General features: G+C 46.2%; 1 protein-coding gene across 4 annotated transcripts in view; it reads left to right on the top strand.

The window, feature by feature from the left end:
• The window catches only part of PPP2R5D (protein phosphatase 2 regulatory subunit B'delta), a 64,061-nt gene that overhangs the window by 16,482 nt on the left and 22,994 nt on the right, over positions 1 to 24,585 (top strand). For 2 of the 4 annotated variants that reach the window (XM_079968699.1, XM_079968702.1), the window contains exons 3-9: positions 5,380 to 5,587; positions 9,040 to 9,239; positions 15,097 to 15,207; positions 18,106 to 18,198; positions 19,530 to 19,660; positions 20,597 to 20,656; positions 22,656 to 22,764. In XM_079968699.1, the coding sequence (XP_079824825.1) occupies positions 5,380 to 5,587; positions 9,040 to 9,239; positions 15,097 to 15,207; positions 18,106 to 18,198; positions 19,530 to 19,660; positions 20,597 to 20,656; positions 22,656 to 22,764 (912 nt within the window). The remainder of the gene's footprint in view (positions 1 to 5,379; positions 5,588 to 9,039; positions 9,240 to 15,096; positions 15,208 to 18,105; positions 18,199 to 19,529; positions 19,661 to 20,596; positions 20,657 to 22,655; positions 22,765 to 24,585) is intronic. The other 2 variants (XM_079968700.1, XM_079968701.1) reach the window with 2 other exon arrangements.

The raw sequence follows: 24,585 nt of genomic DNA on the forward strand, positions 1-24,585 counted from the left end.
TCAGGAGGAAGGCGATTTCAAAGCTGGGGGGAAGCTCTCTGTTGAAATCCTGTACTGTGACTAGCTTACCAATCCTTTTGTTGCTTTCCTCTCAGTGGCTTTGGGGCGGATCAGCATGGAGTGACTCCTAATTAGCTCTTTGGGAGAGTAAACCCAAGGAGAGTTCGGCTCAAGGAGATAAAAGCAGGTTTCGAAAAGAACAGCAGATGAAGGCCCAAAAGGTGGGGTGGGAAGGAGACCGGGTGCAAAGGCAGCAAAGGACTTTGCATTTCAGGCTTTTTGTGGGTGAGGTTGCAGTAAGATGCAAAGAAGCGTAGAGTCCAGATTTTGCCGTTTGGTGTCATGCAGTTTGGCCAGATGATCAGCTCAAGCCCAGGTGTCTGGCTACTGCATTCACAATGCAGTATTCGCAGCCCACCACTTCGGCCTGTTTTGTATGATGAGGAAAGCATTGCCTAGATTTTGTCTTCTTTCGGATTTGCATCCAGAGTTCTGCCAGGTGGCTGTGCTCGGAGCAAACAGAGAAAGGTCTGACATTTTCCGCGCAAAACTCTTCTGCGACCGGTCTGCTGCTTCATCCACTTCATTATACTGTTGAGGTGACCCACCCTCTGCAAATGTGAAATTATCCTCTTAAGATAACAGGGCACTCATTAACGAGCAGCAAGCATGAATTCAAACACACCCAGGGGTGAGTCACGCATGGCACTAGGCCTCCGCCTCCTAAGCTCGGTGGCTCTCAGCAGAATGAGCAAGCTGTCTCCATTTGGAAGTGCCGTGGTTCTGAATTGACATTGGATGGTACGGCAGTTCTGCCTGGGGGGGGGGGGCATTTGACCTGTGATGGCTCATTCACATGTGCATCAAGTGGCAGCTTGCTGCTGTAGATAAGGAGCAATGAACATGCATGTGTGAGCTAGTCCTTAGTGAAGGGCAGACACTGGTCTTTTTGGGATTCTGTGAGGGTATCAGCCTTGCCTGCATTTTTTTTTTAAAAAAAACATTTTTCATTTAATGTGGAGCTGGGGAACCTTTTTCAGTCTTGGGGGGGGGGCAGTTTGCATTCCTATGGGTCATATGCCCGTGATGGGCATGGCCAGAGGCAGTATTAGTGCATTTTGCGACTGGCGCAGGTCCAGTTGTGACCATGTGGAGGTCTCTGGATGTCAGGTTGGCAACAGACACCTCCATCTGACTGGCTCCCCCATTTTCTTAAGAAGGTAAGCAGAAGGGCTTATTTATTGCATTTATATCCTACCTTTTCCTCTAAGGAGTACATGGCTCCCCCCCCCTCAGATAATCCTTACAACGACCCTGTGAGGTAGGTTAAGAGGCTGTGACTGGCCCAAGGTCACCCAGTGAGTTTTCCTGGAGATTTGAGCCCTGATCTCCCAGCTCCTAGTCCAGCACTCTAAGCCAGGCACCCCCAAACTCGGCCCTCCAGATGTTTTGGGATTACAACTCCCATCATCCCTAGCTTACAGGACCAGTGGTCAGGGATGATGGGAATTGTAGTCCCAAAACATCTGGAGGGCCGAATTTGGGGATGCCTGCTCTAAGTGCTATACCCCTCTGGTTTCCTAAGGTCCCTCTGCTATGGGGCAGCTATATGAATTAAGTAGGTAAATAAATATGGGGAAAGCAAAATGTCACTTAGAGGAGGATCTGAAATATTTTCCTTGAAGCTTGAACTTGTTTCATTCTGGCTTGTTTCATTTGGTGTTTTAATGTGCTGTAAATGGCTTTGAAAATTTTTTTCTTTAAAAAATAAAGTGGTATAGAAATGAATAGCAATAATAAATTAAATTGCAAAAAAAGGTGCCTAGACCAGGGTTCGAAATTAGCAGGGCGCCAGGTGCATTTTGCGCCTAAAGATTCTCTGTTTGCAGTCACCTCAAAAAGTCTGGGTGCAATTTTTTGTGCCTGGCTGACACTCAATGTATGTGCTTTGAAGCCTCGAAGTATATGTTAAGGAGAGACAATATGTTTAAGAATTTAACAAGAAGAGTTTGGATTAAAGAGTAGAGTGTTTTGAAAACTGACGTATGGTACCAATATTGCTATTGTAAACATCAAATTAAACATGTATTAACAGTTTCTGCTAAAATTGTGAAATTAACAATGTGTCACTTATGTGAATTGCATATTAGTTCATGCTTATCAAAATAATAAATAAAGTATTGTGTCCCTCACAATGGCGCTCATAACCCAGGTCCCAGAAGCCATTTGGCTCCTAGCTTTTCTATCCCAGTTTCTAACCCTGGCCTAGACATTCCATTGTGGTGACTGCAACCTAGGTTTAAGGCACCATTCAGTGGTGATTAGCTTATATATCTTGAGTTTCTAACATTGACCAGAGACAAAACGTGGACAGAGCTGTGAATCTCTTGTACCTTTTGTACAGTACAGTGGTACCTCAGGTTACAGACGCTTCAGGTTACAGACTCTGCTAACCCAGAAATAGTACCTCGGGTTAAGAATTTTGCTTCAGGATGAGAACAGAAATCGTGCGGCGGCAACGGGAGGCCCCATTAGCTAGAGTGGTACCTTAGGTTAAGAACAGTTTCAGGTTAAGAACGGACCTCCAGAACGAATTAAGTTCTTAACCTGAGGTACCAGTATAGACTACATTTCAGCCATGCAGAAGTCAAGGGTTTTCGGTACCCACACACCTGTCTCCACCCAGGCATGCAAGAGGCATTATCACAGTTCAAGAGCAGGTTTGTTGTTGTTTAGTCGTGTCCGACTCTTTGTGACCCCATGGACCAGAGCACGCCAGGCACTCCTGTCTTCCACTGCCTCCCGCAGTTTGGTCAAACTCATGCTGGTAGCTTCGAGAACACTATCCAACCATCTCATCCTCTGTCGTCCCCTTCTCCTTGTGCCCTCCATCTTTCCCAGCATCAGGGTCTTTTTCAGGGAGTGTTCTCTTCTCATGAGGTGGCCAAAGTACTGGAGCCTCAGCTTCACGATCTGTCCTTCCAGTGAGCACTCAGGGAATGGCGAGGTTTGATCTTCTTGCAGTCCATGGGACTCTCAAGAGTCTCCTCCAGCACTATAATTCAGAAGCATCAATTCTTCGGCGATCAGCCTTCTCTATGGTCCAGCTTTCACTTCCATACATCACTACTGGGAAAACCATATATTTTACTATATGGACCAGTTACAGACAGGCAAAAGCACTCATTGAGGCTGGTGACATAGGGCTGGTGAGATGTGTGGTCTGAGAAGAGGCATGTAGCCTAGGCAGAGTCCTGAAAGCCACAGAGAGAGTTCTGGAGCTCTATAGTGGGGCCTCCAAACCGGAGAGTTCTGCATCCCTGATTTAATGAATGAATGTGTTACGGTAAAAGAAAAAGGAAAAAAAAATCAATGTAAACGGCAACGGAGCCTCTTAAAGGAGATAGCCCAGGCAAATAGGGCCCTGTGTTAAAAATGTATAGGGTTTTTTTTCCATTTTAACAGCTACGCCTTACGGACCTCACTGTGAAATAATGGCAAGGTAATCAATGGCTGGAACAGTTTCTGAAAGGTCTTGCAGGAAGAAGAAAAAAGCCTACATTTTGTTTGTATGTGTGCCCTAGGAGTCTTCAAAAGAAATAAAGGAAAGTCAAGCTAGCATGATGCGTTCCAGGTTTCTTTTCTCCTAGGAGGTAGTTTTTTGGGGAAGCGTTGTGGGGCTGAAGAGTACATCCCAAGCCTTAGGTTCACCTCCAAGAGGCGGTTTAGGTTTAACACTGCCTGTATCCTGATTTGCAGGATGAGTGCAAGCCACAGGTTTCGGGTTTTGTTCGAGCAGTGCAGTGGTACCTCTGGTTGCGAACATGATCCGTTCCGGAGGCCCGTTCGCAACATGAAAAGAACGCAACCCGCAGTGGCGCATCTGCGCACATGCGGGTTGCGATTCGCCGCTTCTGTGCATGCACGTGATGTCATTTTTGTGCTTCTGCGCATGCGCGAGCGGTGAAACCCGGAAGTAACCCTTTCCGGTTCTTCCGGGTCGCCGTGTGACGTAACCTGAAAGAACGTAACATGAAGCGGACGTAACCTGAGGTATGACTGTATTATAAAACCACTGAGAGAAGATAGAATTATGGAATTTGATATAGAGTTTGAAGGATATGATTGGGTGGCCATCTGTCACGGATGCTTTAGTTAAGATTCCTGCATTTCAGGGGGCTGGACTAGATGCCCCGGGGGGGTCTCTTTCAACTTTACAATTCCCTGATACTGTGATTCCTCAAGGCAGGATTGGAGGGAGCGAATTGACACATGTGAAGGGGGAAAAGGAAGCACATGAGTAACATAGCTTCTCACTACTCATTGAGATCATGGTTTGGCATTACATTTGAACTGCCCATAGGTTTCTGTAGGGCAGATATGGGGAACCTGTGCCCCCCCCCCATGCAGGCTGAGGCCAATGGGAGTTGCCTTGATTCCACTTTATTACTGTTTAGGCATCAAGTTAAGACATTCCCCCCCCCCCAAGCATTTTAATGGTTTTCATTGAATAGAAGCTGGAAGCTTTTGATTGCTGTTTCCCTAGCTGTTTTATTTTTTGGGGTTGTGCTGATTATGTTGTTTGTTTTATTGCTCTTAACTGGTTTGTTTTATTTTATTGCTTTGTTTAAAATTACATTGAAAACTATGCCGGGAGAAAATGTTACCTAGGGTGGTATACGAATATGTTAAATGCTTATCATAAGTCGTAAGTAGCAGTTTACAGGTACCGTACAACGGAATGAACTGTAATAGGGATAAGCCACATCATTTGACGAGAGATAATCAAATGTGACAATATTTGACAGTGATTCTTAGATACTGTGTTTACAGTGGGTCCTTCCAGTAGGATATAATTGTTGTGTTACAGATCGCACCAAGAGTTGTAGCCAACAAAATTTTTAGTCCAAGCAGACCTAAGTGAAATAAAGGAGCACAAGTGATTTTGGTTTCTTAATTTCAGTGGGCCTGCTCTTAACTAAAACTTAATTGGATAAACTTTTTTTTTTTAAAATGAAGTAATATAAACTTGGGCGCATAGTTTTGTTATTTTGTTATTTTTATTTTTACATTTCTTACCCCACCTATCCTCCCAAGTTGCTCAAGGCAGCATACACAATTATCACGGTTCCCGTTCTTTCTCGTGACAACCCTACGAGGTAGACTAGGCTGAGAGATAGTGACTGTCCTGAGGTCATCCCTCGGACTTGATGGAAAAGTGGTGACTCGAACCCTGGTCTCCCAAGATCACATCTGACGCTCTAACCAACACAGTGGCCGACTCTTTTATCTATAGCAAACCACTTACTACTTACAGGAGTGTTGGTGTCAAGTTAGGACTTAACCATTTTTTGTCTGTGTGCCTCCTTCTCTCTTCAGGTCCAGCAGCAGCAGCAGCAACAACAGCAGCAGCAGCAGCAGCAGACCTCGAATAAGCGACCCAGCAACAGCACCCCCCCACCAACTCAGCTGAATAAGATCAAGTATTCAGGGGGACCCCAGATTGTAAAGAAGGAGCGGCGGCAGAGCTCCTCCCGCTTCAACTTAAGCAAAAACCGGGAACTCCAGAAGCTCCCTGCCCTTAAAGGTGAGAAGCAGTTGTAAAGGTAAAGGTAAAGGGACCCCTGACCATTAGGTCCGGTCGTGGACAACTCTGGGGTTGCGGCGCTCATCTGGCTTTACTGGCTGAGGGAGCCGGCGTACAGCTTCCAGGTCATGTGGCCAGTATGACTAAGCGAACCAGAGCAGTGCACCGAAATGCCGTTTACCTTCCCGCCGGAGCGGTACCTATTTATCTACTTGCACTTTGACGTGCTTTCGAACTGCTAGGTTGGCAGGAGCAGGGACCGAGCAACGGGAGCTCACCCTGTTGCGGGGATTCGAACTGCCGACCTTCTGATCGGCAAGCCCTAGGCTCTGTGGTTTAACCCACAGCGCCACCCATGTCCTGAGAAGGAGTTGAGTCGCCTTTAAATCACCGAGTTGGAAGGGACCTCAGGACATCTGGTCCAGCATTTTTTTAACCTTGCGTCCCCATATGTTGTAGGCTAACCTGGCTGCAGAAGAGGGAGCTGTAGTCCATGGCATCTTACTTACCTGGCAGGGGAGACACCTTGATCATGAAGGAGGTTTTCCCAGGGCGAGGCTCATCCATTGCACTAGCCACCCAGAGTGGCTGGGGAAACCCAGCCAGATGGGCGCGGTATAAATTATTGTTATTTGTTATTTTAAGGGCCCAAGGTTGAAGAACTCTGATCTAGTCCCAGGAATCCTGCTATAGCGTCCCTGTCAGGGATGGGCCACCCAGTCTCTGGCTAAGAACCTCCGGCAGAGAAGAGTCCAGGTTGTAAGCAACAGTGCATTACTCAACTAGCGTTCTTGCCCATATTTGATAATTAAAACACGGGTGTTCCTACAAGGACTTAGTTATATTTTGGGCAGCGGCTGAAAAGTAAGTGGTGGTAAACTAGTCTAGGATTAACATTATCCAGGTGGGCGATGAACACGTGGCCATTTACTTTAGCTGAAAAGGTAACAGGAAGATTGAAGGCTATGGGAGGTATATATAAAAAAGAAGGCTTTGACACAATTTGGTTTGATTCCATAACAGATCTAGTCATACTTTTAATTCCTCCATCAACCCACGGTGACCTACACCGTGACTCTCTTAAGTTAGGCTACCAGATGTCACAGTGAACATGCTTACAACAGCAGTAGTATGGGCAGAAAGCCATTCAATAGAAATACTTACCCAAAGAAGGGAGTCCACCACGTTCCGAGGCTTTCAGAACAGCCCGTACCCTTTCTGCTGTTAATCGAAATCCCCTTATGCCTACCAGGCAGCGGCTAGTTAGCCTGCGTGACACCCGGGAAGGTTTCTACAGGTAGAAACAGGACTGATTCAGCTGTGAGTCATGCTGGTTTAAGCAGCTGCAGTGCTGAAAGGAAAGCAACTCCTGAGTCTGGGGAAGGCATCACGCTGCATGACAATGCTAAGGAACACCACCGCAATTATTCTCCCTTTAGGTGAGGGGAAGAGCCAGGAGATTCTGCCATCACGTTGCAGATTCAGCAGCAAGGAAGCCCAGCTCTCGTACTTGGAATGAAGTCATGGAAAGGAAGTAGCTTTGCATATTGAGAAGTCAGGGCGTGGAGAGCGTGAAGGACACAGATATTGGATATTGGCAAACCTGGGCACATCTGGCATATTTGTGTTGCCTTCACAGAGTGTTAGAAACCCAGGTATATAATCTAATTGCCAAATGGCACCTTAAACCCAGGTTATGGTTGCCACAGTGGAATGTCTGGGTTCCATTTTGCCCTGGTGAAGTTGATGATGATGATTATTCGTTTCATACCTATACTGCTTTATATTTTAAAGTAGCTTGCAACACATTAAAACATCAAATAAAATAATACAGAGTAAAACAAATTCAAGCTTGAAGGAAATCTGAAGTAATCCATCTATGGAAGGCGGCTTTCCCCAAAGCATCATAATTCGACATCTTCCAGCGTGAACTGGGCAGGTTTAATTTAGCATTGCCTCTCTACTGCCCTTCTTGCTTCAAACGCTTTGGGGTGCTTTTTTTTTGCCTCTCCACACTGTGCAGATCTCTCTCACTACGTTCCAGGACATTGCGCTACATTACAAATGGTGTGTCATGGGATTGCACTTCATGGAAGGATCACAAGATCGTGTACCCAAAATATTTAGAGGAATTAAAAGACCTGAATTAGATACTCTGCTGCATCTCAAGTGTAATAAAGGAAAGCTTTGATTCCTTGGTTAAGTGCAGGAATAGGCTCTGGAGGAAGGATTTGAAGGATATGGAAGGAGGGAAGACTGCTCAAGTCGCAGGGAGCGGAATGGCAAAGACGGCCCCTTGGCTGGTTGCTGTTGAAAACAGTATTTTAGACTATGGAAGATAAATCTTTGGCCTGATCCAACAGAACACTTCTTATGTTAGTGGGGAAAAATGGGGGGGGGGGGAATAGAAATATCCAAAGTACTTCACGAATGTTACCTCTGTAGTTGTTACAACAGCCTTGCGAGGTAGGTCATTGTCATCGTAATACCATATTACAGGATTGGGAGAGGCTGGGGTTGAGAGAGAGAGAGAGCAGGTTGCTTGAGGTCCCCCAGTGGTTCATAGCAAAGGTGCATTGAAAACTTGGACCTGCTGCTCATTCTTTCACTTACTCCAGTCTCTCTCAGTGAGCATGCGCAGAGCAGAAGGACCATAAAAGGATGCAGAAAGAGGCAAGAGAAAGGATAGCAATCTATCCCATTTTGATGTCAGGTGCTCCAAGTACTTCTTCACACAAAGCATTGTGTGGAAGTCGCTCCTGCAGGATTAGACAAATTAATGGAGGGTAAGGCTATCAGCAGGGATGCGGGTGGCACTGTGAGTTAAACCACAGAGCCTAGGACTTGCGGATCAGAAGGTTGGCGGTTCGAATCCCCACATCAGGGTGAGCTCCTGTTTCTCGGTCCCTGCTCCTGCCAACCTAGCAGTTCGAAAGCACGTCATAGTGCAAGTAGATAAATAGGTACCACTCTGGTGGGAAGGTAAACGGCATTTCCGTGCGCTTCTCTGGTTCTCCAGAAGCGGCTTAGTCATGCTGGCCACATGACCCGGAAGCTGTACACTGGCTCCCTCGGCCAGTAAAGCAAGATGAGCACCGCAACCCCAGAGTCAGTCACGACTGGACCAAATGGTCAGGGGTCCCTTTACCCTTTACTTTTAAGGCTATCAGCGACTACTAGCCACAAAGACACTTGTTCCATCTCCACTGTTGAAGCCAGTGTGCCTCAGAATGCCAGTTTCTAGCATTCACCAATGAGGGCACTGCTTTTGCACTGAGGTCCCGCTTGTGGGTTTCATGTAAGCATCCGATTGGCTACCGTGAGAATAGGATGCTGGAGTAGGCGGGCCTTTTGCCAGCTGCCAGGCTCTTCCTTGGTCCTTAGGCTCAGCTGATGAGCTGCAGTGGAAAAAGAGGACTCCCCTTTTTTGCCCTCTCTCTCTCTCTCCTCAGATGCACCTCCTCACGAACGGGAAGAGCTCTTCATACAGAAGCTGCGACAATGCTGCGTCCTCTTTGACTTTGTCTCTGACCCGCTCAGTGACTTGAAGTTCAAAGAGGTGAAGCGAGCGGGCCTCAACGAGATGGTGGAATACATCACACACAACCGGGATGTTGTCACAGAGGCCATTTACCCCGAAGCTGTTATCATGGTAAGGGCCGAGCTTATGGCTGGGTGCTTCGGGCGGCGACGTCTCTTAAACACTCCAAAGTCGAGAAATGCGTGTTCTGTACTTCCAGGCTGAAAGGGGTTAATAGTGTGAGAGGTTGTGGGTACCAAAATGTGCACGGGATGCAGAGTGGGATTCTGTACAAAGCTCGTCATTTCGATGGGTGCTATACAAAATGTGTTGGGTGCGTGGCCCTCCTAATAAAGCGGCACTGCGTTAAACTTGTGATCATCATCTGAGGCCCTTCTTCTTCGTGTGCCTCTTCCATGAGAGGCCCTGAAGGTGGCAACATGCGAACAGGCCTTTTCTGCCGTGGCTCCCCGTTTGTGGAATCCTCTCCTCAGGGAGGCTCGCCTGGTGCCTTCACTACATATCTTTAGGCATCCGGCGAAAACATTTCTCTTCTCCCAGACCTTTGGCTAATTAAACAATCTTTTGTTGAAATTGCAGAGTCCCGTGCACAGCGGAATGATGAGGAGTACGTGCCACATACTCTATATTACTTTATTTACACTTCAAAGCTGGTAGATTACAGAAAAACATCTTGCCTCTGCCGGAGCAGAGAAAGCATCCTCTCTCCTCTAAAGCACGGAGAGAACAACCAATGAAAAACAGTGAAAAAACAGGAAACCAGTATACGTCACATCCAGTCTCCTTTCCCGTGAGAAACTCCAACAGCAATTGACTGTGGAATGTAAACACCTGTCTCGTGACAAGCACTCACGCTGCACAGTGAAGGAAGCAGAAACCAACATCCTCCCCCTTTCTGTGAACATCACTGGGCAGCGTGTTCGTACAATATCAGTACAAACCCAACTTCTGCACATAGGTACAGTGTTGATCCCTTGATACAATCTTGGACAATACATCAGCAGGAATTTCATTACCTGGCATATAGGACACCGTTACGAGTCCCTTCTGAATACGTTCCCTAGCATGTTGCAACTTCAATTGCAAGTGCTTCGTGCTTTGCTTACAACCTTCAGAATTCAGCAAAGCCTAACATGCTTTGTTGTCCTGGTAAACCTGGATTGGACATTTGACAGGAATTTTCATGTCTTTGCACAATTGTAACAACCATTCACAATCCTTAAGTGAATAAGACAGTGCATTCAGTTCAGCTTCGCAAGTACTTAAGCTGTTGTTTGCTTCTTGCATGACCAATCAAATAGACCCTGATTGTACATATAGCAAACTCCAGACGTACTTTTCCTGTCTGCAGTGTCACTTCCAAAACTTGCATCTGCAAATATCTCAAGACCACCAGACTTCTGATTGTTAAATCTCAGTCTGTAATGCATAGTGCCTTTCAAATACCGCGCTACGCGTTTCAGAGCTTTCCAATCCTTAACAGTAGGATTGTTGACTTGTCTGCTTAGCAAATTACAGCTAACAGCAATGTCTGGTCTTGAACATCTGGCAATGAAGTTTAGCTTGCCTAGCACACTTCTGTATAGTGTAGTGTCAGAAAATGCTTCTTCAGTGTCATCTACCTGATAACCTGTTGTCATCGGTGTGTCTACAGGGTTAGCATCCATCAGGTTTAGTTTGCCTAACACATCAGCAATTTTCCGTGACTGGTGTACTAGAATGTTACCATCTTGATCTCTCTCTATTTCCAGAGATAGGTAGTTGTTTACCTCACCAAGATCTTTCGTGTCAAAGTGTTCTTTCAGTTGAGCTAGGGCGTTATTGTACATTGTGACATCCTTCCAAAAGAATAAAAGATCATCAACATAAAACAAACAATACAGTTTCTTTTGCCCCTCCTCTTTGACAAATACACATGGATCAGCTTTCCCTTGCTTAAAACCTAGAGAAAACAATACTTCAGTGAGTTTTGTGTGCCAACACCGTGCACTTTGTTTGAGACCATAAAGGGACTTTTTCAGAGCACAAACAAATCCCTGTTTTACCTGTACGCCATCAGGTGGAAGCATATAAAGAGATTCATCTAGAGATCCGTACAGAAAAGCTGTATTCACATCATGGTGACTAATGTGTAGATTTTCCTCTGCAGCTAGCTTGAGCATAAGCCTAATGCTCTCATACCTCACTGTGGGTGAGTAGGTCTCGTGATAGTCTTCACCTGGTACCTGTGCAAAACCTCTGGCTACCAATCTGGCTTTGTGTCTGACTATCTTGCCATTTTGATCAGTCTTCGCTTTGAAGACCCATTTGCTTCCAAGCAGTTTCATTCCTGGAACTACTGGAACAAGTTCCCATGTTTTGTTCCTTTCCAAGGAATCAAGCTCAGCCTTCATGGCATTTAACCATGGCTCAGCTTCCTTTGAATCCAAATCCTGGATTTCTTGGAAACTTGAAGGTTCAAATACCTTCTTGGAGCTTTTAACAGCTGTTACTGCTATCTTGGCAAACTCATCAGCAAATCTCTTTGGAGGTCTACCTTTTGTGGCTCTTTGTGACCTGCGAATTAGCCTTAGGTCTTCAACACTCTCCTCTTCCTTCTTAGGAGAAAAGTGACCTATTGTGAACAATGGTTCTTCCAATTCTTGATCAGAGCTTTCAGAGGGTCGCATAGAGGCTTTCGCACTCTTGAAATCCTCTGAATCACCCGATTCAGTTTCAGAATCAGAATCAGAACCTTCATCAGTGGGTGTGGGTTGCTGTGGTTGCTTTTGACTATCCTCAGTCTCATCACTGTCATCAGGGTAACATTGGAAAATTCCCACATTCTCCCCCCACTTGGCATTGTACTCAACACTTCTTGTGAGCTTAATTGTCTTAGAGTCAGTCATCATTATTCTGTAAGACCCTTTCTGATAACCTAGAAAGATACCATGCAAACCACGCTTGTCTAACTTGGAGCTTTGTGGTGAGTGAACCCACATGTCAGAACCAAAAATTTTCATGTGTTTGATGTATGGCTTCTTGCCAAACATCTTCTCATAGGGGGTACAACCAATCGCTGAAGATAACCTGCGATTATAACTGTAAACAAAACACGAGAGAGATTCGGCCCAATAACTCTCTGGAAGATTTGCATCATGCAGCAAGGTTTTTAACCCTTGAAGCAATGTTTGATTTGCCCTCTCGCACAGCCCATTCTGCCATGGCGAGCGAGGACTAGACAAATCGTGTTGAATTCCTTTCTCAGACAGAAAAGCTTCAAACTGCTGAGAAGTGAATTCCCCCCCGCGATCAGTGAAAAGAATTTTTATCTTTTTACCATGCACATTTTCCAACCAAGCACAGAATTCCTTGAACCTTGGAAAAGCCTCTGATTTCTGCTTGAGATTGTACACATAAATATATCTGGAAAATGCATCAATGAGAACCATGAAGTACCTATTTCCACCCAAAGAGGGCGCTAGTGGTCCAACCAAATCACCATGAACAATTTGGTATGGTTCTGTAGCTTGCCTACTAGACACCTTACCTTTCGCAGCCATTTTCACCTTGTTTGCTGCGCATGCCTTGCACTTCATGTGGTACCTGCAGGGTTTAATAGTCATACCTTCAACCAAGGCAGGCATTTTAGATACTGCCTCAAAATGCAAATGACCAAATTTTCGATGAAAATCATGAATACATTCTGCATGCAAACTTTTGTTAGAACCTGCAATGCAACAAGTTTCATCCTGCACATCATCATCAAAATACAAAACATACAAACGATCAACATATTCAGCATGCAATACATAATCATTCTTCTTTGTGATGATGCACTTTTTGTTCTTAAAGGAAACGTCAATTTTCCGCTCATTCAGCTGTCCAACGCTGAGCAGATTATGTTTGGCATCCGGTACATAAAGCACACCCTGTATCGATAAGTCCAAACTGTGAAGAACAACAGTTCCGTAGCCTTTACTGGGGATTGTGTGGTCATCCGCCTGGTGAATCGCACCTTCCTGCGGTGTAAAAGACACGAACAGTCGCTTATCGTTGCACATGTGATGGGTCGCCGCTGAATCAACAACGAAGAAAGATCTAGACGTCTTCTGGACCTTTGCAACCTCTGGAGTGAAGCGTGAGACCATTGCCTTGTGCTGCGTTGTCCTGGACACCGGACCTTTGCCTTTGCCTCAGCCTTTTCCACGCGGTGAGCTTCCGCTGCGCTGCTCTGTCTTGGCCCTGGGATATTTGCATTCCCTCTTCATATGGCCTAGACGTCCACACGAGTAGCATTTCACTGCCTTCAAAGCTTTGGCGCCATCTGGTGGTTCCACTGCACTATGGGATGACGTCTGTGAAGACTCCCCCTTGCCCATGCAGCCAGCACCCCGGCGATCTGCTTCATTCAGAATCACGGCAGTAACATAGTCCACTGTCAGTTGAGCAGTTGGCTGTACAGCAATCTGAGTGGCAACAGACTCCCAACCTGAACCCAAAGATTGTAGTATCATGAAGGAATACACAGCCTCTGGAAAGTTGAGTCCTCTCTGTTGCAGCTGATGTCTCAGATTCTGCATCTCCATCAGATGTGTACGCACATCTCCACCTTCAGCAAGAGCCATATTATGCAGCTTGGTAAAGTAAAACATAGTGGATCCAGCTTCTGTCCTCAAGTGAGCCTCTCTCAAAGCGTCCCAAATTTGTCTGGCTGAGGTCTTATCACGCAATAGACAGAGCTCTTCTGGGGATACTATCAATGTAAGAGTTCCCCTTGCTTTGGAATCTTTAGCTTCCCATGCATCTGTAACTGGAGCTGGGGGGGTGTCTGTAATAACTTCAAACAGACCCTCTTTCCGCAGAATAGCCTCTGCATAGAGAACCCAGTCCGCATAGTTTTTCTTATTGAGCTTGGGAATCCCAAAAGCATCAGCTAGCTTTGCATTAGCCATCTCTGCTGCGTTAAATCAGCTGCGTCACTGCTGCTTCAAACCTCATTCCAAAGGCAAGTTCAAAACTGCTTTCGGTTTCCCCCAAGCCTAGGAGCTTGTGCCTTTGAGCCTTTGCCTGTGCCGTGGCAATCGGCTTTTAAAAGTTCAAAGTCCAGTCATAAAGCCATTAACTAGGAGCTGGCAGGCTGCCCGGAGCATGAGCACATACCTCATCAATCATCTTGACGCGCAGAGCAGATACCGTCGGATCCGTCCCTCTGCATTCCGATCCTTTTGCCGGCATTCAGATGACTGCGTCTTTCTGGGCCCCATAACCAAAAATGTTGAAATTGCAGAGTCCCGTGCACAGCGGAATGATGAGGAGTACGTGCCACATACTCTATATTACTTTATTTACACTTCAAAGCTGGTAGATTACAGAAAAACATCTTGCCTCTGCCGGAGCAGAGAAAGCATCCTCTCTCCTCTAAAGCACGGAGAGAACAACCAATGAAAAACAGTGAAAAAACAGGAAACCAGTATACGTCACATCCAGTCTCCTTTCCCGTGAGAAACTCCAACAGCAATTGACTGTGGAATGTAAACACCTGTCTCGTGACAAGCACTCATGCTGCACAGTGAAGGAAGCAGAAACCAACATCTTTAGACCGTTTGAACTTTATGGGTGGTATTGTTTTGTTTGTTAACTATGTTATATATACAGTGGTACTTCGGGTTACATACACTTCAGGTTACGTACGCTTCAGGTTACAGACTCCACTAACCCAGAAATATTACCTCGGGTTAAGAACTTTGCTTCAGGATGAGAACAGAAATCGTGCAGCACAGCGGCAGCAGGAGGCCCCATTAGCTAAAGTGGTGCTTCAGGTTAAGAACAGTTTCAGGTTAAGAACAGACGTCCAGAACGAATTAAGTTCTTAACCCGAGGTATCACTGTAGTTGTGTTTTTTAATATTGTAAATACATTAATAAACAATAACGGCAATAACTTCTCAACTTTGCCAAACTTCTCAACTTTCTTATCGCATCTTCAGTTTTCAGTAAATCTCTTCCGTACGCTTCCCCCGTCGTCCAATCCTACGGGAGCAGAATTTGACCCTGAGGAAGATGAACCTACGCTAGAAGCTGCTTGGCCACACCTCCAGGTAATACTGTATAAAATTTGGTCGCACCCGGACCCTGTAATCGTCATCTGAGTCCCTTCCCCTTGCACTCCCCTCCATGGAAGGTCAGAGCATGGCAACACGAGAAACGGCCTTTTCAGTGGTGGCTCCCCTCTTGTGGAATGCTCTTCCTAGGGAGACACACCTGGCACCATCATAATTTACCTCGAGCTGCTGGACAAAATCCTTTCCCCCCTTCTGCCCAGGCCTTTGACTTGTAATTATATGCAGCCTCCATCGGTGGGTGGGTTGCTTTACTCCTGTCTTTTTAAAATGTGAGCGAGTTTTAGATTTTTCAATTTTGTTTTTATGCTTGTTTTAATGTATGTGTGGCTCACTTATGGTGGATCTGCTTGAGTTCCATTTGTAAAAAAAAAAGAAAAAGGTAAAGGTAAAGGTACCCCTGCCCATACGGGCCAGTCTTGACAGACTCTTTCTTGGGTTGATGGACAACCAGTGACTAGCTTATATGTGAAATGAGCATCTATTTGGCATAAGCTCCTAGGATCTGAAAGAGGGAAGAGGAGAGAGCATGCTGATTTTTTTCGAGACAGAAGTTCCAAGTGGTTTTCTTCCACTGGACATCGTTGTTTAAATATTTTGTGGCTAGGAGGTGGGGCCCATGGAGGTTACTGCCTCTGAGATGTCCCAGTCACCTTGGCTTTTGCTAGGGAGAAGGGCTGTAGCTCAGTGCTGGAGAAATGTTTTGCATGCAAAAGGTCCCAGGCTGAATCCCCAGCAGCTGCAAATAAAGTCTGTGGAAGACTCTTGTCTTGAGAGCCAGTGTGGTATAGTGGTTAAGAGCGGTGGACTCGTAATCTGGGGAACTGGGTTCGCTTCCCCGCTCCTCCACATGCAGCTGCTGGGTGACCTTGGGCCAGTCACACTTCTTTGAAGTCTCTCAGCCCCACTCACCTCACAGAGTGTTTGTTGTGGGGGAGGAAGGGAAAGGAGAATGTTAGCTGCTTTGAGACTCCTTCGGGTAGTGATAAAGCGGGATATCAAATCCAAACTCCTCCTCTTCTTCTTCGCCTGAAAGTCTGGAGAGCAGCAGCCAGCTAGTGCTGGGCTCGATGGACCAAGGTTTAGCATAAGGCAACTTCTTTTTTTTTAATAAATATTTTTATTGAACAAATTTAACAAATCAAATTATAAATCAATATAACCAATTAAATCCCCCCTTTCCCCCCCTCCAAATACTTCCCTCAGCTCCCCTCTCTGATTTGTTTATACATGTTATTAATTGTACATATCATTGCCTTACCTATCATATGTTCTACTAATAAATTTGTGGTTGTTTATTCAAAACCTGCCAAGGAGTCCAAATCCTTTTGTTGTTTTTTTGGATAGTTTGTAAAAAGTTCCCATTCTCCCTTGAAGTCACGGTTGTCCTTCTCACGTAGTTTACTTTTCCAGCTCCGCATAGCTCATCCATTTTTCCTGCTATTGTTCTTTCGTTGGGATTTCCTCAATCTTCCATCCTTGTGCTAACAAGACTCTTGGCGCTGTTGTAGCATACATAAATAAGTTCTTTGTTTTTCTTGGCAGGTCTTGTCCTAAAATCCCTAACAAAAATGCTTCTGGTTTTTTTTTACAAATGTCATTTTGAACATTTTTTTCAATTTGTTATATATCATCTCCCAATTTTTTTCAGCTTCTCTACATTCCCACCACATATGATACAAAGTACCTTCTTTTTCTTTACATTTCCAACATGTATTTGACCCGGTTTTGTACATTTTTGCCATTTTTACTGGTGTGATATACCATCTATACATCATTTTCATATAATTTTCTTTCAAAAGAGAACAGTCTGTAAATTTCAAGTCTACCTTCCACAGCTTTTCCCAGTCCTCAAATTGTATATTATGTCCTCTATCTTGTACCCATTTAATAATAACTGATTTGATCTCCTCGTCTTTCGTTTCCCATTCTAACAGAATACTATATGCTTTCTTCAGCAACAAGTTGGTGCTGGGCTTGAAGGACCAAGGTTTAGCATAAGGCAACTTCTTAAGCTCCTATGCAGTATGTTGATGAGACTTGAAACAGAATTATAGAGTTGGAAGGGACCACGAGGATCATTTAGTCCACCCCCCTGCAATTTTGCCCAACAACAACCCTGAGATTAATAAGAGTCTCATCTTCTACCAACTGAGCTATCCCAGGAGCACATTTGCTTCCAAATAAACCTGCATGGGTCCCACTGTTGGTCCCTTTGTATTGCTGTGGAAGGGCCTCTCCAACCAGCATAATAATGTAGGTCTTTAATCACTGAATTAGGCTCCTGCTGAGATGAATTGTCTGCATTTCTGCAGTCTTCTTTCTCAGAGGTCCTGTGACATGACTGTTCTCCCGCTGGCAGGGAAAATAAAGATAAAAGCTTCCTCTAGAGACATCATTTTGGCTCCTCTTTCCTGTGCCAATCTGCTCTCGCATCTCTCTGATATTACATATTTCCTTTCTTTTTATTTAGCTTTCACAAGCCAGGAAGAATCTTTTCCCATTCTGTCCTGTCTCCCATTCTGTCATCTCCTTTATCATTTAGAAGGACTGTCAAGCTAAAGCCATTCAATTCTAGAAAGAAAGAAAGCATTCCTCTTTCCATTCTGGAAATTATTTTCAGTTTCTGCTACAATCTATTAACTGGCAGGTATGAGGCCACACCCAAACCCAATGGATAATCTCTTCAATTTTTATTGTTGTCAGTGGGCTTTAACTGCTCTTCAAATAGGTTTGACCATTTTTTGTGGTTTAACTGGCTGAAGGGGCACAACGTCTGCATCTCTGTATTTGCAGCAGGTACACAATACGAATAACAAGTCTTATACTTACAAATAATCCCTTTCCTGTTTTTCCCCCTCCCCCCTCCCTTCTTAGCTGGTTTATGAATTCTTTCTGAGGTTCCTGGAATCCCCAGACTTCCAACCAAACATAGCCAAGAAATATATTGACCAGAAGTTTGTATTGTCAGTAAGTAATTTCAGCTTCCTCCTAACTTGGCATTTATTTCAAAGGATTTCTAAACTGCTTAATATTTAAAAATGGCATGGGAGCCGCCGGTCAGGACAGGATAGAGAAGAGGTGGAGCCAACAGGTGACCTTGGGGAGGGATCCAGTTGGCTGGGCAATCTCTCCCCAGGTTGAGGGAACCTATACTAGAAGCAAAACAGTATAATAAAAACAGAAAATTGGTAATGGCAGGATCCAGTCTCATGGGTTGGGGGGGAAAATGGAACAAAGAGATATGGTTGGTACCCAGTTCACTCGTTCCATTACCACAAAGATTTATCTTTGTGCAGTGGAACTTACCTCAACTTCATAAATACACACGCCCTGCGCCCTCCCCCAGAAATCTGCTCTGGAGGGTTGGGGGAGGAGCCCCTAGACCAGATTTACTGGGTGGGGTACACTGGCAGGAGAGGAGATAATCCTTGCACTGATGGAACACTTGACTTTAATTCTGTGTTGATTTCCACTCTCAGTCCGCCATCTTGATTCAAAATGGCATCCAATTGCATCCAAGCCTAAGCAAAAAAAAAACCCTGCTGGCTGATTTCATCAGCCATCGCACCAAAATTGGTTATGATACCCTTGGAGGTGTCTGAATGCATAGTGAACAAATACTTGATTGTGGGGTGTGTGTGTGTGTGTGTGCATATGTGTGTGTGTGTGTACATATATGTATGTATGTACACACACACACACACACACACTATATTATGTGATCACCTCTTGCTATATTACCTATGTATTAACAGATGCTCTTCTCCAAATTCCACCATTTCATGAGGTACCGTATATGACAATACAGGAGAGAGCCTTCTCTGTAGTGGTGTCTCTGTCTAAGTCATACTTGGGGTAGACCTATTGAAATGAAGAAGCATGACTTAACGCCCATTTGTTTCAGCGGAGTTATTCTCTGAGTATGAGTTTGATCTCCTTTGAGTCTAGGGGCCGAGAATCATTCCGGCTTCACAGGTCAGATCCTTATCAGGACCTGCCACATCTACAAAATTTGATAATTTGTGGCAGAGCAATCAGCTGGCATCACAAATGACATTAGGGCATTTAGTGCTTTGAAATCCCAAAGTCAAGACTTCAAAGCACTAGCAGGCAGCAAAAGAAGCCCCGCCCCCTTTTGTCCCAGCAGCTATTTCACTGCAAACAGTTGCTGAAATGAAGGGAAAAGCATGGACGAAGCACCAGTGCCCCTCCTTTGTGCCAGCAGAAGGTGGGGTGGGGAGAATCTGTTAGTGCTGGATTCGAGTGCCCAAGAGAGTGATTAAATCCTCCATCCACAGCTGCTGGACCTGTTTGACAGTGAAGATCCCAGAGAGCGGGACTTTCTGAAGACTATTTTGCATAGGATTTATGGGAAATTCTTGGGCCTCCGAGCGTATATAAGGCGGCAGATCAACAACATATTTTACAGGTAAATACTGGCAATATTTAATCTATTGTGAATGTTTGTGTGTGTGGAGGATTCAATCCTAATTTGAGCGGTTGCACTGCATTTCCTTCGAGTTTCATTAGTCCTCTTAACTCCAACAATGATTAGATAAATAGATGGAAGACCTATGAGTGACCGAGAACAGGAGCAGGGAACCTGCAAACCTCCAGATGTTGTCGGATGACCCCTCCCAGCATCCTCAGTTATTGGCCGTGCTGGCTGGGGAGTTTCTGATTCACAAGGCTGCAGGGAAGTTTAGGTGTTATGGTACCATATTTTTCGCTCCATAAGGAGCACCGGAGCACAAGGCGCACCTAGTTTTTAGAGGGGGAAATCAAGAAAAAAAATCTTATCCCGCTTGCTGTCTTGGCTTCCTCTTTAGCCGCGTGTAACCTCTCCTGCTGGGAACCTTTTCCATCCTGGAAAAAAGCCTGCAAGAGCCGCGCGGAGCTTGTGTGCGGCTCTTGGGAGCTTTTCCTGCCCGCCTCCCCACTGCATTTGCTCCATAAGGCGCACACACATTTCCCCTTACCTTTTAGGAGGGAAGAAGTGTGTCTTATGGAGCAAAAAATACGGTAGCTGATGGCAGGATCAGGGCAAGCATCTCAGGGCCCATTGCAAGGCCTCTCCTTCCCTATCGCTCCTATTTGCCACACCCTGTTTGTGCCATGCTTTCCCCCAGTTGTTGGAATTCCTTGTCCAGAAACATCCAGGCCTATTTGCCTTCCCCACTTTAGAAAGCAGAACACAGCGACTAAATCTATGCAGATGTGCTGCGTATGGCTACAGATTTCCTGCTCCCCTCCAGGGACAGAATGTGGAGCATTTTGATTTTGGGGGTGGAGAGCGCTTGCCAAGCCTCTGTCCTCATGAAGTCAGCCTGTGTTTTCTGCTTGACACTTGCTTCTCTCTACTCAGGTTTATCTATGAGACAGAACACCATAACGGAATTGCAGAACTGCTAGAGATTTTAGGGAGGTAAGGGGTACACCTTTCTCTTTATTATTCCCTCCCTGTTCTGTAGGGGGCTCCTTGGCAGGAACAATAATAATATTTTTATTATTTATATGCTGCTCATATGATCAGGTTAACCAGCCACTCTGGGCAGCTCCCAACAAAATATCAAAAACACAAGAAAACATCAGCCATTAAAAACTTCCCTATGCGGGGCTGCCTTCGGAAGTTTTCTAAAAAGTCATATGGTTAATTATCTCCTTGACATCTAATGGGAGGGTGTTCCACAGGGTGGAAGGGATGCGGGTGGTGCTGTGGTCTAAACCACTGAACCTCTTGGGCATGCCGATGGGAAGGTTGGCGGTTCGAATCCCTGCAACGGTGTGAGCTCCCGTTGCTCTGTCCCAGCTCCTCCCAACCTAGCAGTTCGAAAGCACGCCAGTGCAAGTACCGTATTTTTCGCTCTATAGGACGCACCCGACCATAGGACGCACCTTGTTTTAGAGGGGGAGAACAAGGGAAAAAAATTCTCCCCCTCTCTGCTCAGCACCCCTTCAGCGAAGCGGCAGGAGAAACGGAGCCCCTACCATTTCTCCTCCCACTTCGCTGGGCAGCTCTCCCTCTCTGCTGAAGCCAGGAGTCTTGCTCTCCTGGCTTCAGCAAAAGGAACCCAAAGCCTTTGGAGCGCAGCGCAAGTTCCCGCTGTGCACCGACCCCTCTTGGTCTCCAGGCTTCAGCAAAAGCAACGCGAAGCCTCCCGGAGCGCGGAGGGAACGCTCCCTCTGCGCTTCGGAGGCTTCGTGTTGCTATCGCTGAAGCCAAGGAGCCTGCATTTGTTCCATAGGACGCACACACATTTCCCCTTCATTTTTGGAGGGGAAAAAGTGCATCCTATAGAGTGAAAAATACGGTAGATAAATAGGTACCACTGCGGCAGGAAGGTAAACAGCATTTCCATGCGCTCTGGCTCCTGTCACTGTTCCGTTGTGCCAGAAGCAGTTTAGGCACTGTGGTCACATGACCCGGAAAGCTGTCTGTGGACAAATGCCAGCTCCCTTGGCCTGAAAAGCGAGATGAGCACTGCAACCCCATAGTCGCCTTTGACTGGACTTAATCCTCCAGGGTTTTTTTACCTTTTACCACAGGGCGGGTGCCACTACTGAGGAAGCCCTCTGCCTGGTTCCCTATAACTTCACTTCTCGCAGTGGGGGAACTGCCAGAAGGCCCTCGGAGGTGGACCTCAGTGTCTGGGCTGGATGGTGTGGGTAGAGACACTCCTTCAGGTATACAGGGCCGAGACTGTTTAGGGCTTTAAAGGTCAGCACCAGCCCTTTGAATTGTGCTCGGAAATGTGCTAGAAGCCAATATGAATCCTTTTGGACATGTGTTATATGGTCCCGGCAGCCGCTCCCAGTCACCAGTCTAGCTGCCGCATTCTGGATTAGCTGTAGTTTCCAAGTCACCTTCAAAGGTAGCCCCACGTAGAGCATGTTGCAATAGTCCAAGTGGGAGATAACCAGGACATGTACCACTCTGGTGAGACAATGCACAGCAGGCAGGGTCTCAGTTGGCATACCAGATGGGGCTGGTAGACAGCCACCTTGGACACAGAATTAACCTGTGCTTCTATGGTCAGCTGTCAGTCCAAAATGACCCGCAGGCTGCTCACCTGGTCTTTTAGCGGCACAGTTACCCTATTCAGGACCAGGGAGTCCCCCACAGCTGCCTGTCCCCCAGAGACAGTACTTCTGTCTTACCAGGATTTAGCCTCAATAGGTGATTGCTAGCTAGGCCGTCAAGTGAAATTTACACGCACACACATTTCTGCTTAAGAGTCTTTCAAGAAAGCATGATATGAACCCTGCAGCTGAGTCCCTGGGAGCATTGCAGATGTTTCCTGCAGGATATCCTGACGATGAGGCACAGCGGCAAGGCGGGGAGGCTGGGAACTGCTCTGTGCACATACAAACATGCACAGACAGTGCGAGTCTTGGATGTTTACTATTCTCTCCCTTCTCCTCAGTATAATCAATGGATTTGCTTTGCCCCTGAAGGAAGAGCACAAGATGTTCCTCATCCGGGTCTTGCTGCCGTTGCACAAAGTGAAATCTCTGAGCGTCTACCACCCCCAGGTAAGAAGCATGTGTGTTGTGCTCGCTATAAAATGACAGGCAGGTTTAAGACCCGAAGAGGTGCCCTGCTGGATGACGTCAAAGGTCCAGGGTCCTATTCAGTAGCAGCACTCTCTCTACTTGGGTTCCCCAGCAGCTGGTATTGAGAGATTTTTCTGTCTCTGAACCTGGGGTTGGCATACTGACATATCAATCATAGTGATAAACCCGTCAATTTGTAGTATTTTAAAGGGGGACGCAGGTGGCGCTGTGGGTTAAAGCCTCAGCGCCTAGGGCTTGCCGATCGAAAGGTCGGCGGTTCGAATCCCTGCGGCGGGGTGCGCTCCCGCTGCTCGGTCCCAGCGCCTGCCAACCTAGCAGTTCGAAAGCACCTCCGGGTGCAAGTAGATAAATAGGGACCGCTTACCAGCGGGAAGGTAAACGGCGTTTCCGTGTGCGGCTCTGGCTCTGGCTCTGGCCAGAGCAGCGATGTCACGCTGGCCACGTGACCCGGAAGTGTCTCCGGACAGCGCTGGCCCCTGGCCTCTTAAGTGAGATGGGCGCACAACCCCAGAGTCTGTCAAGACTGGCCCGTACGGGCAGGGGTACCTTTACCTTTACCTAAAATATATATATTTTAAAATACAATTGTATCCGGCCTTTCATCCATCACGGAACCCACAGCGACACGTACTTGTGGTCTTCCATACAGTTAGTGACCTAACACGGGTCTGCTTAGCTTCTGCAAGGTGGCAGACAAGTATGAATTTTATTATTTCGGTCACAGACCAGCTCCAGCCCACATACAATATCAAGGAAGTCATAAAACACAATAGGGATACATTTGAACTTTCAATTAGGTATAACAGGGAAAATACAGATATAGCAACAGTTAAAAAATATATAAATTAAAACTTAGTCACTAACATATAACCTAAAATGATCATTTAAGGCCTTAATCATTATGATAGCAGTTTGTTCTCTTAAGTTTTATGGCAGTCACACAGAATTTGGCTACCCTTAACGTGATCTCAGGATCCTTGTCCTCTACCAGGGATTTTAGACATTGAAGTTCGGATTCATTTGGAGATTTTTGCATAGCAGGGGTAATAAATACCGAGCGTATATCCCCGTAGAAATGGCAGTGTAACAAGGCATGAGAGACAGTTTCTACCTCCATCAAGCCGCAGGGGCAGACTCGTTCTGCGGGTGGCGGAAAAGAGGCATGGAACCTCTTGCCCGCAGGCTGTTCCCCACCCACCAGTCATGCTCATCTCTCCCATGCACCTGACATCAGGTGTGGGGCAGGTGAGGACACAGCTACAGAGGAATAATCGGGAGCTTAAACTGAGCTCCCGATCGTTCCTTTGCATGTGGGGGCTCCCTGAGAGCGAGGCCTCTGAAGCGCTGCTTCCGTTCCAAATTTCATCTCTGCATACTGATACCAAAGGGGTTTCCAAGGTGGCTGACCCCCCTTTCAGCTGGCAGGGTGGGGTTTAGGGGTTCTGGCTGGATCCTGTTCCCCATTCCTGCCCCAGACCATACTCTGGGACTCTAATCCCCTTCTAAAGCTGTTCAAGGCGCCTATTTTCAGTTGATGTACAAACATGGAAGTGGTGCGATCGGACGACTTTCTCTTGGCACGGAAATAAATCTCACCAATTCTAGGGAACTGAACCTCGTGTAACTCTGCGCAGGCGTGCAGCATTGGATTTGTGGGCTTGGATGCAGCTGACTTGCATCTGCGCCATCTCATCGGAAGGCTGGTTATAAATACTTTCAGATACCACACAAGTTCTGCCTGCCTCTGCCGTTTCCATAGTGCCTGGAGTTCTGACTGTA

The sequence above is a fragment of the Podarcis cretensis genome (genome assembly GCF_951804945.1).
Source record: "Podarcis cretensis genome assembly, chromosome: 3".
In the NCBI taxonomy this organism is placed as follows: domain Eukaryota; kingdom Metazoa; phylum Chordata; class Lepidosauria; order Squamata; family Lacertidae; genus Podarcis; species Podarcis cretensis.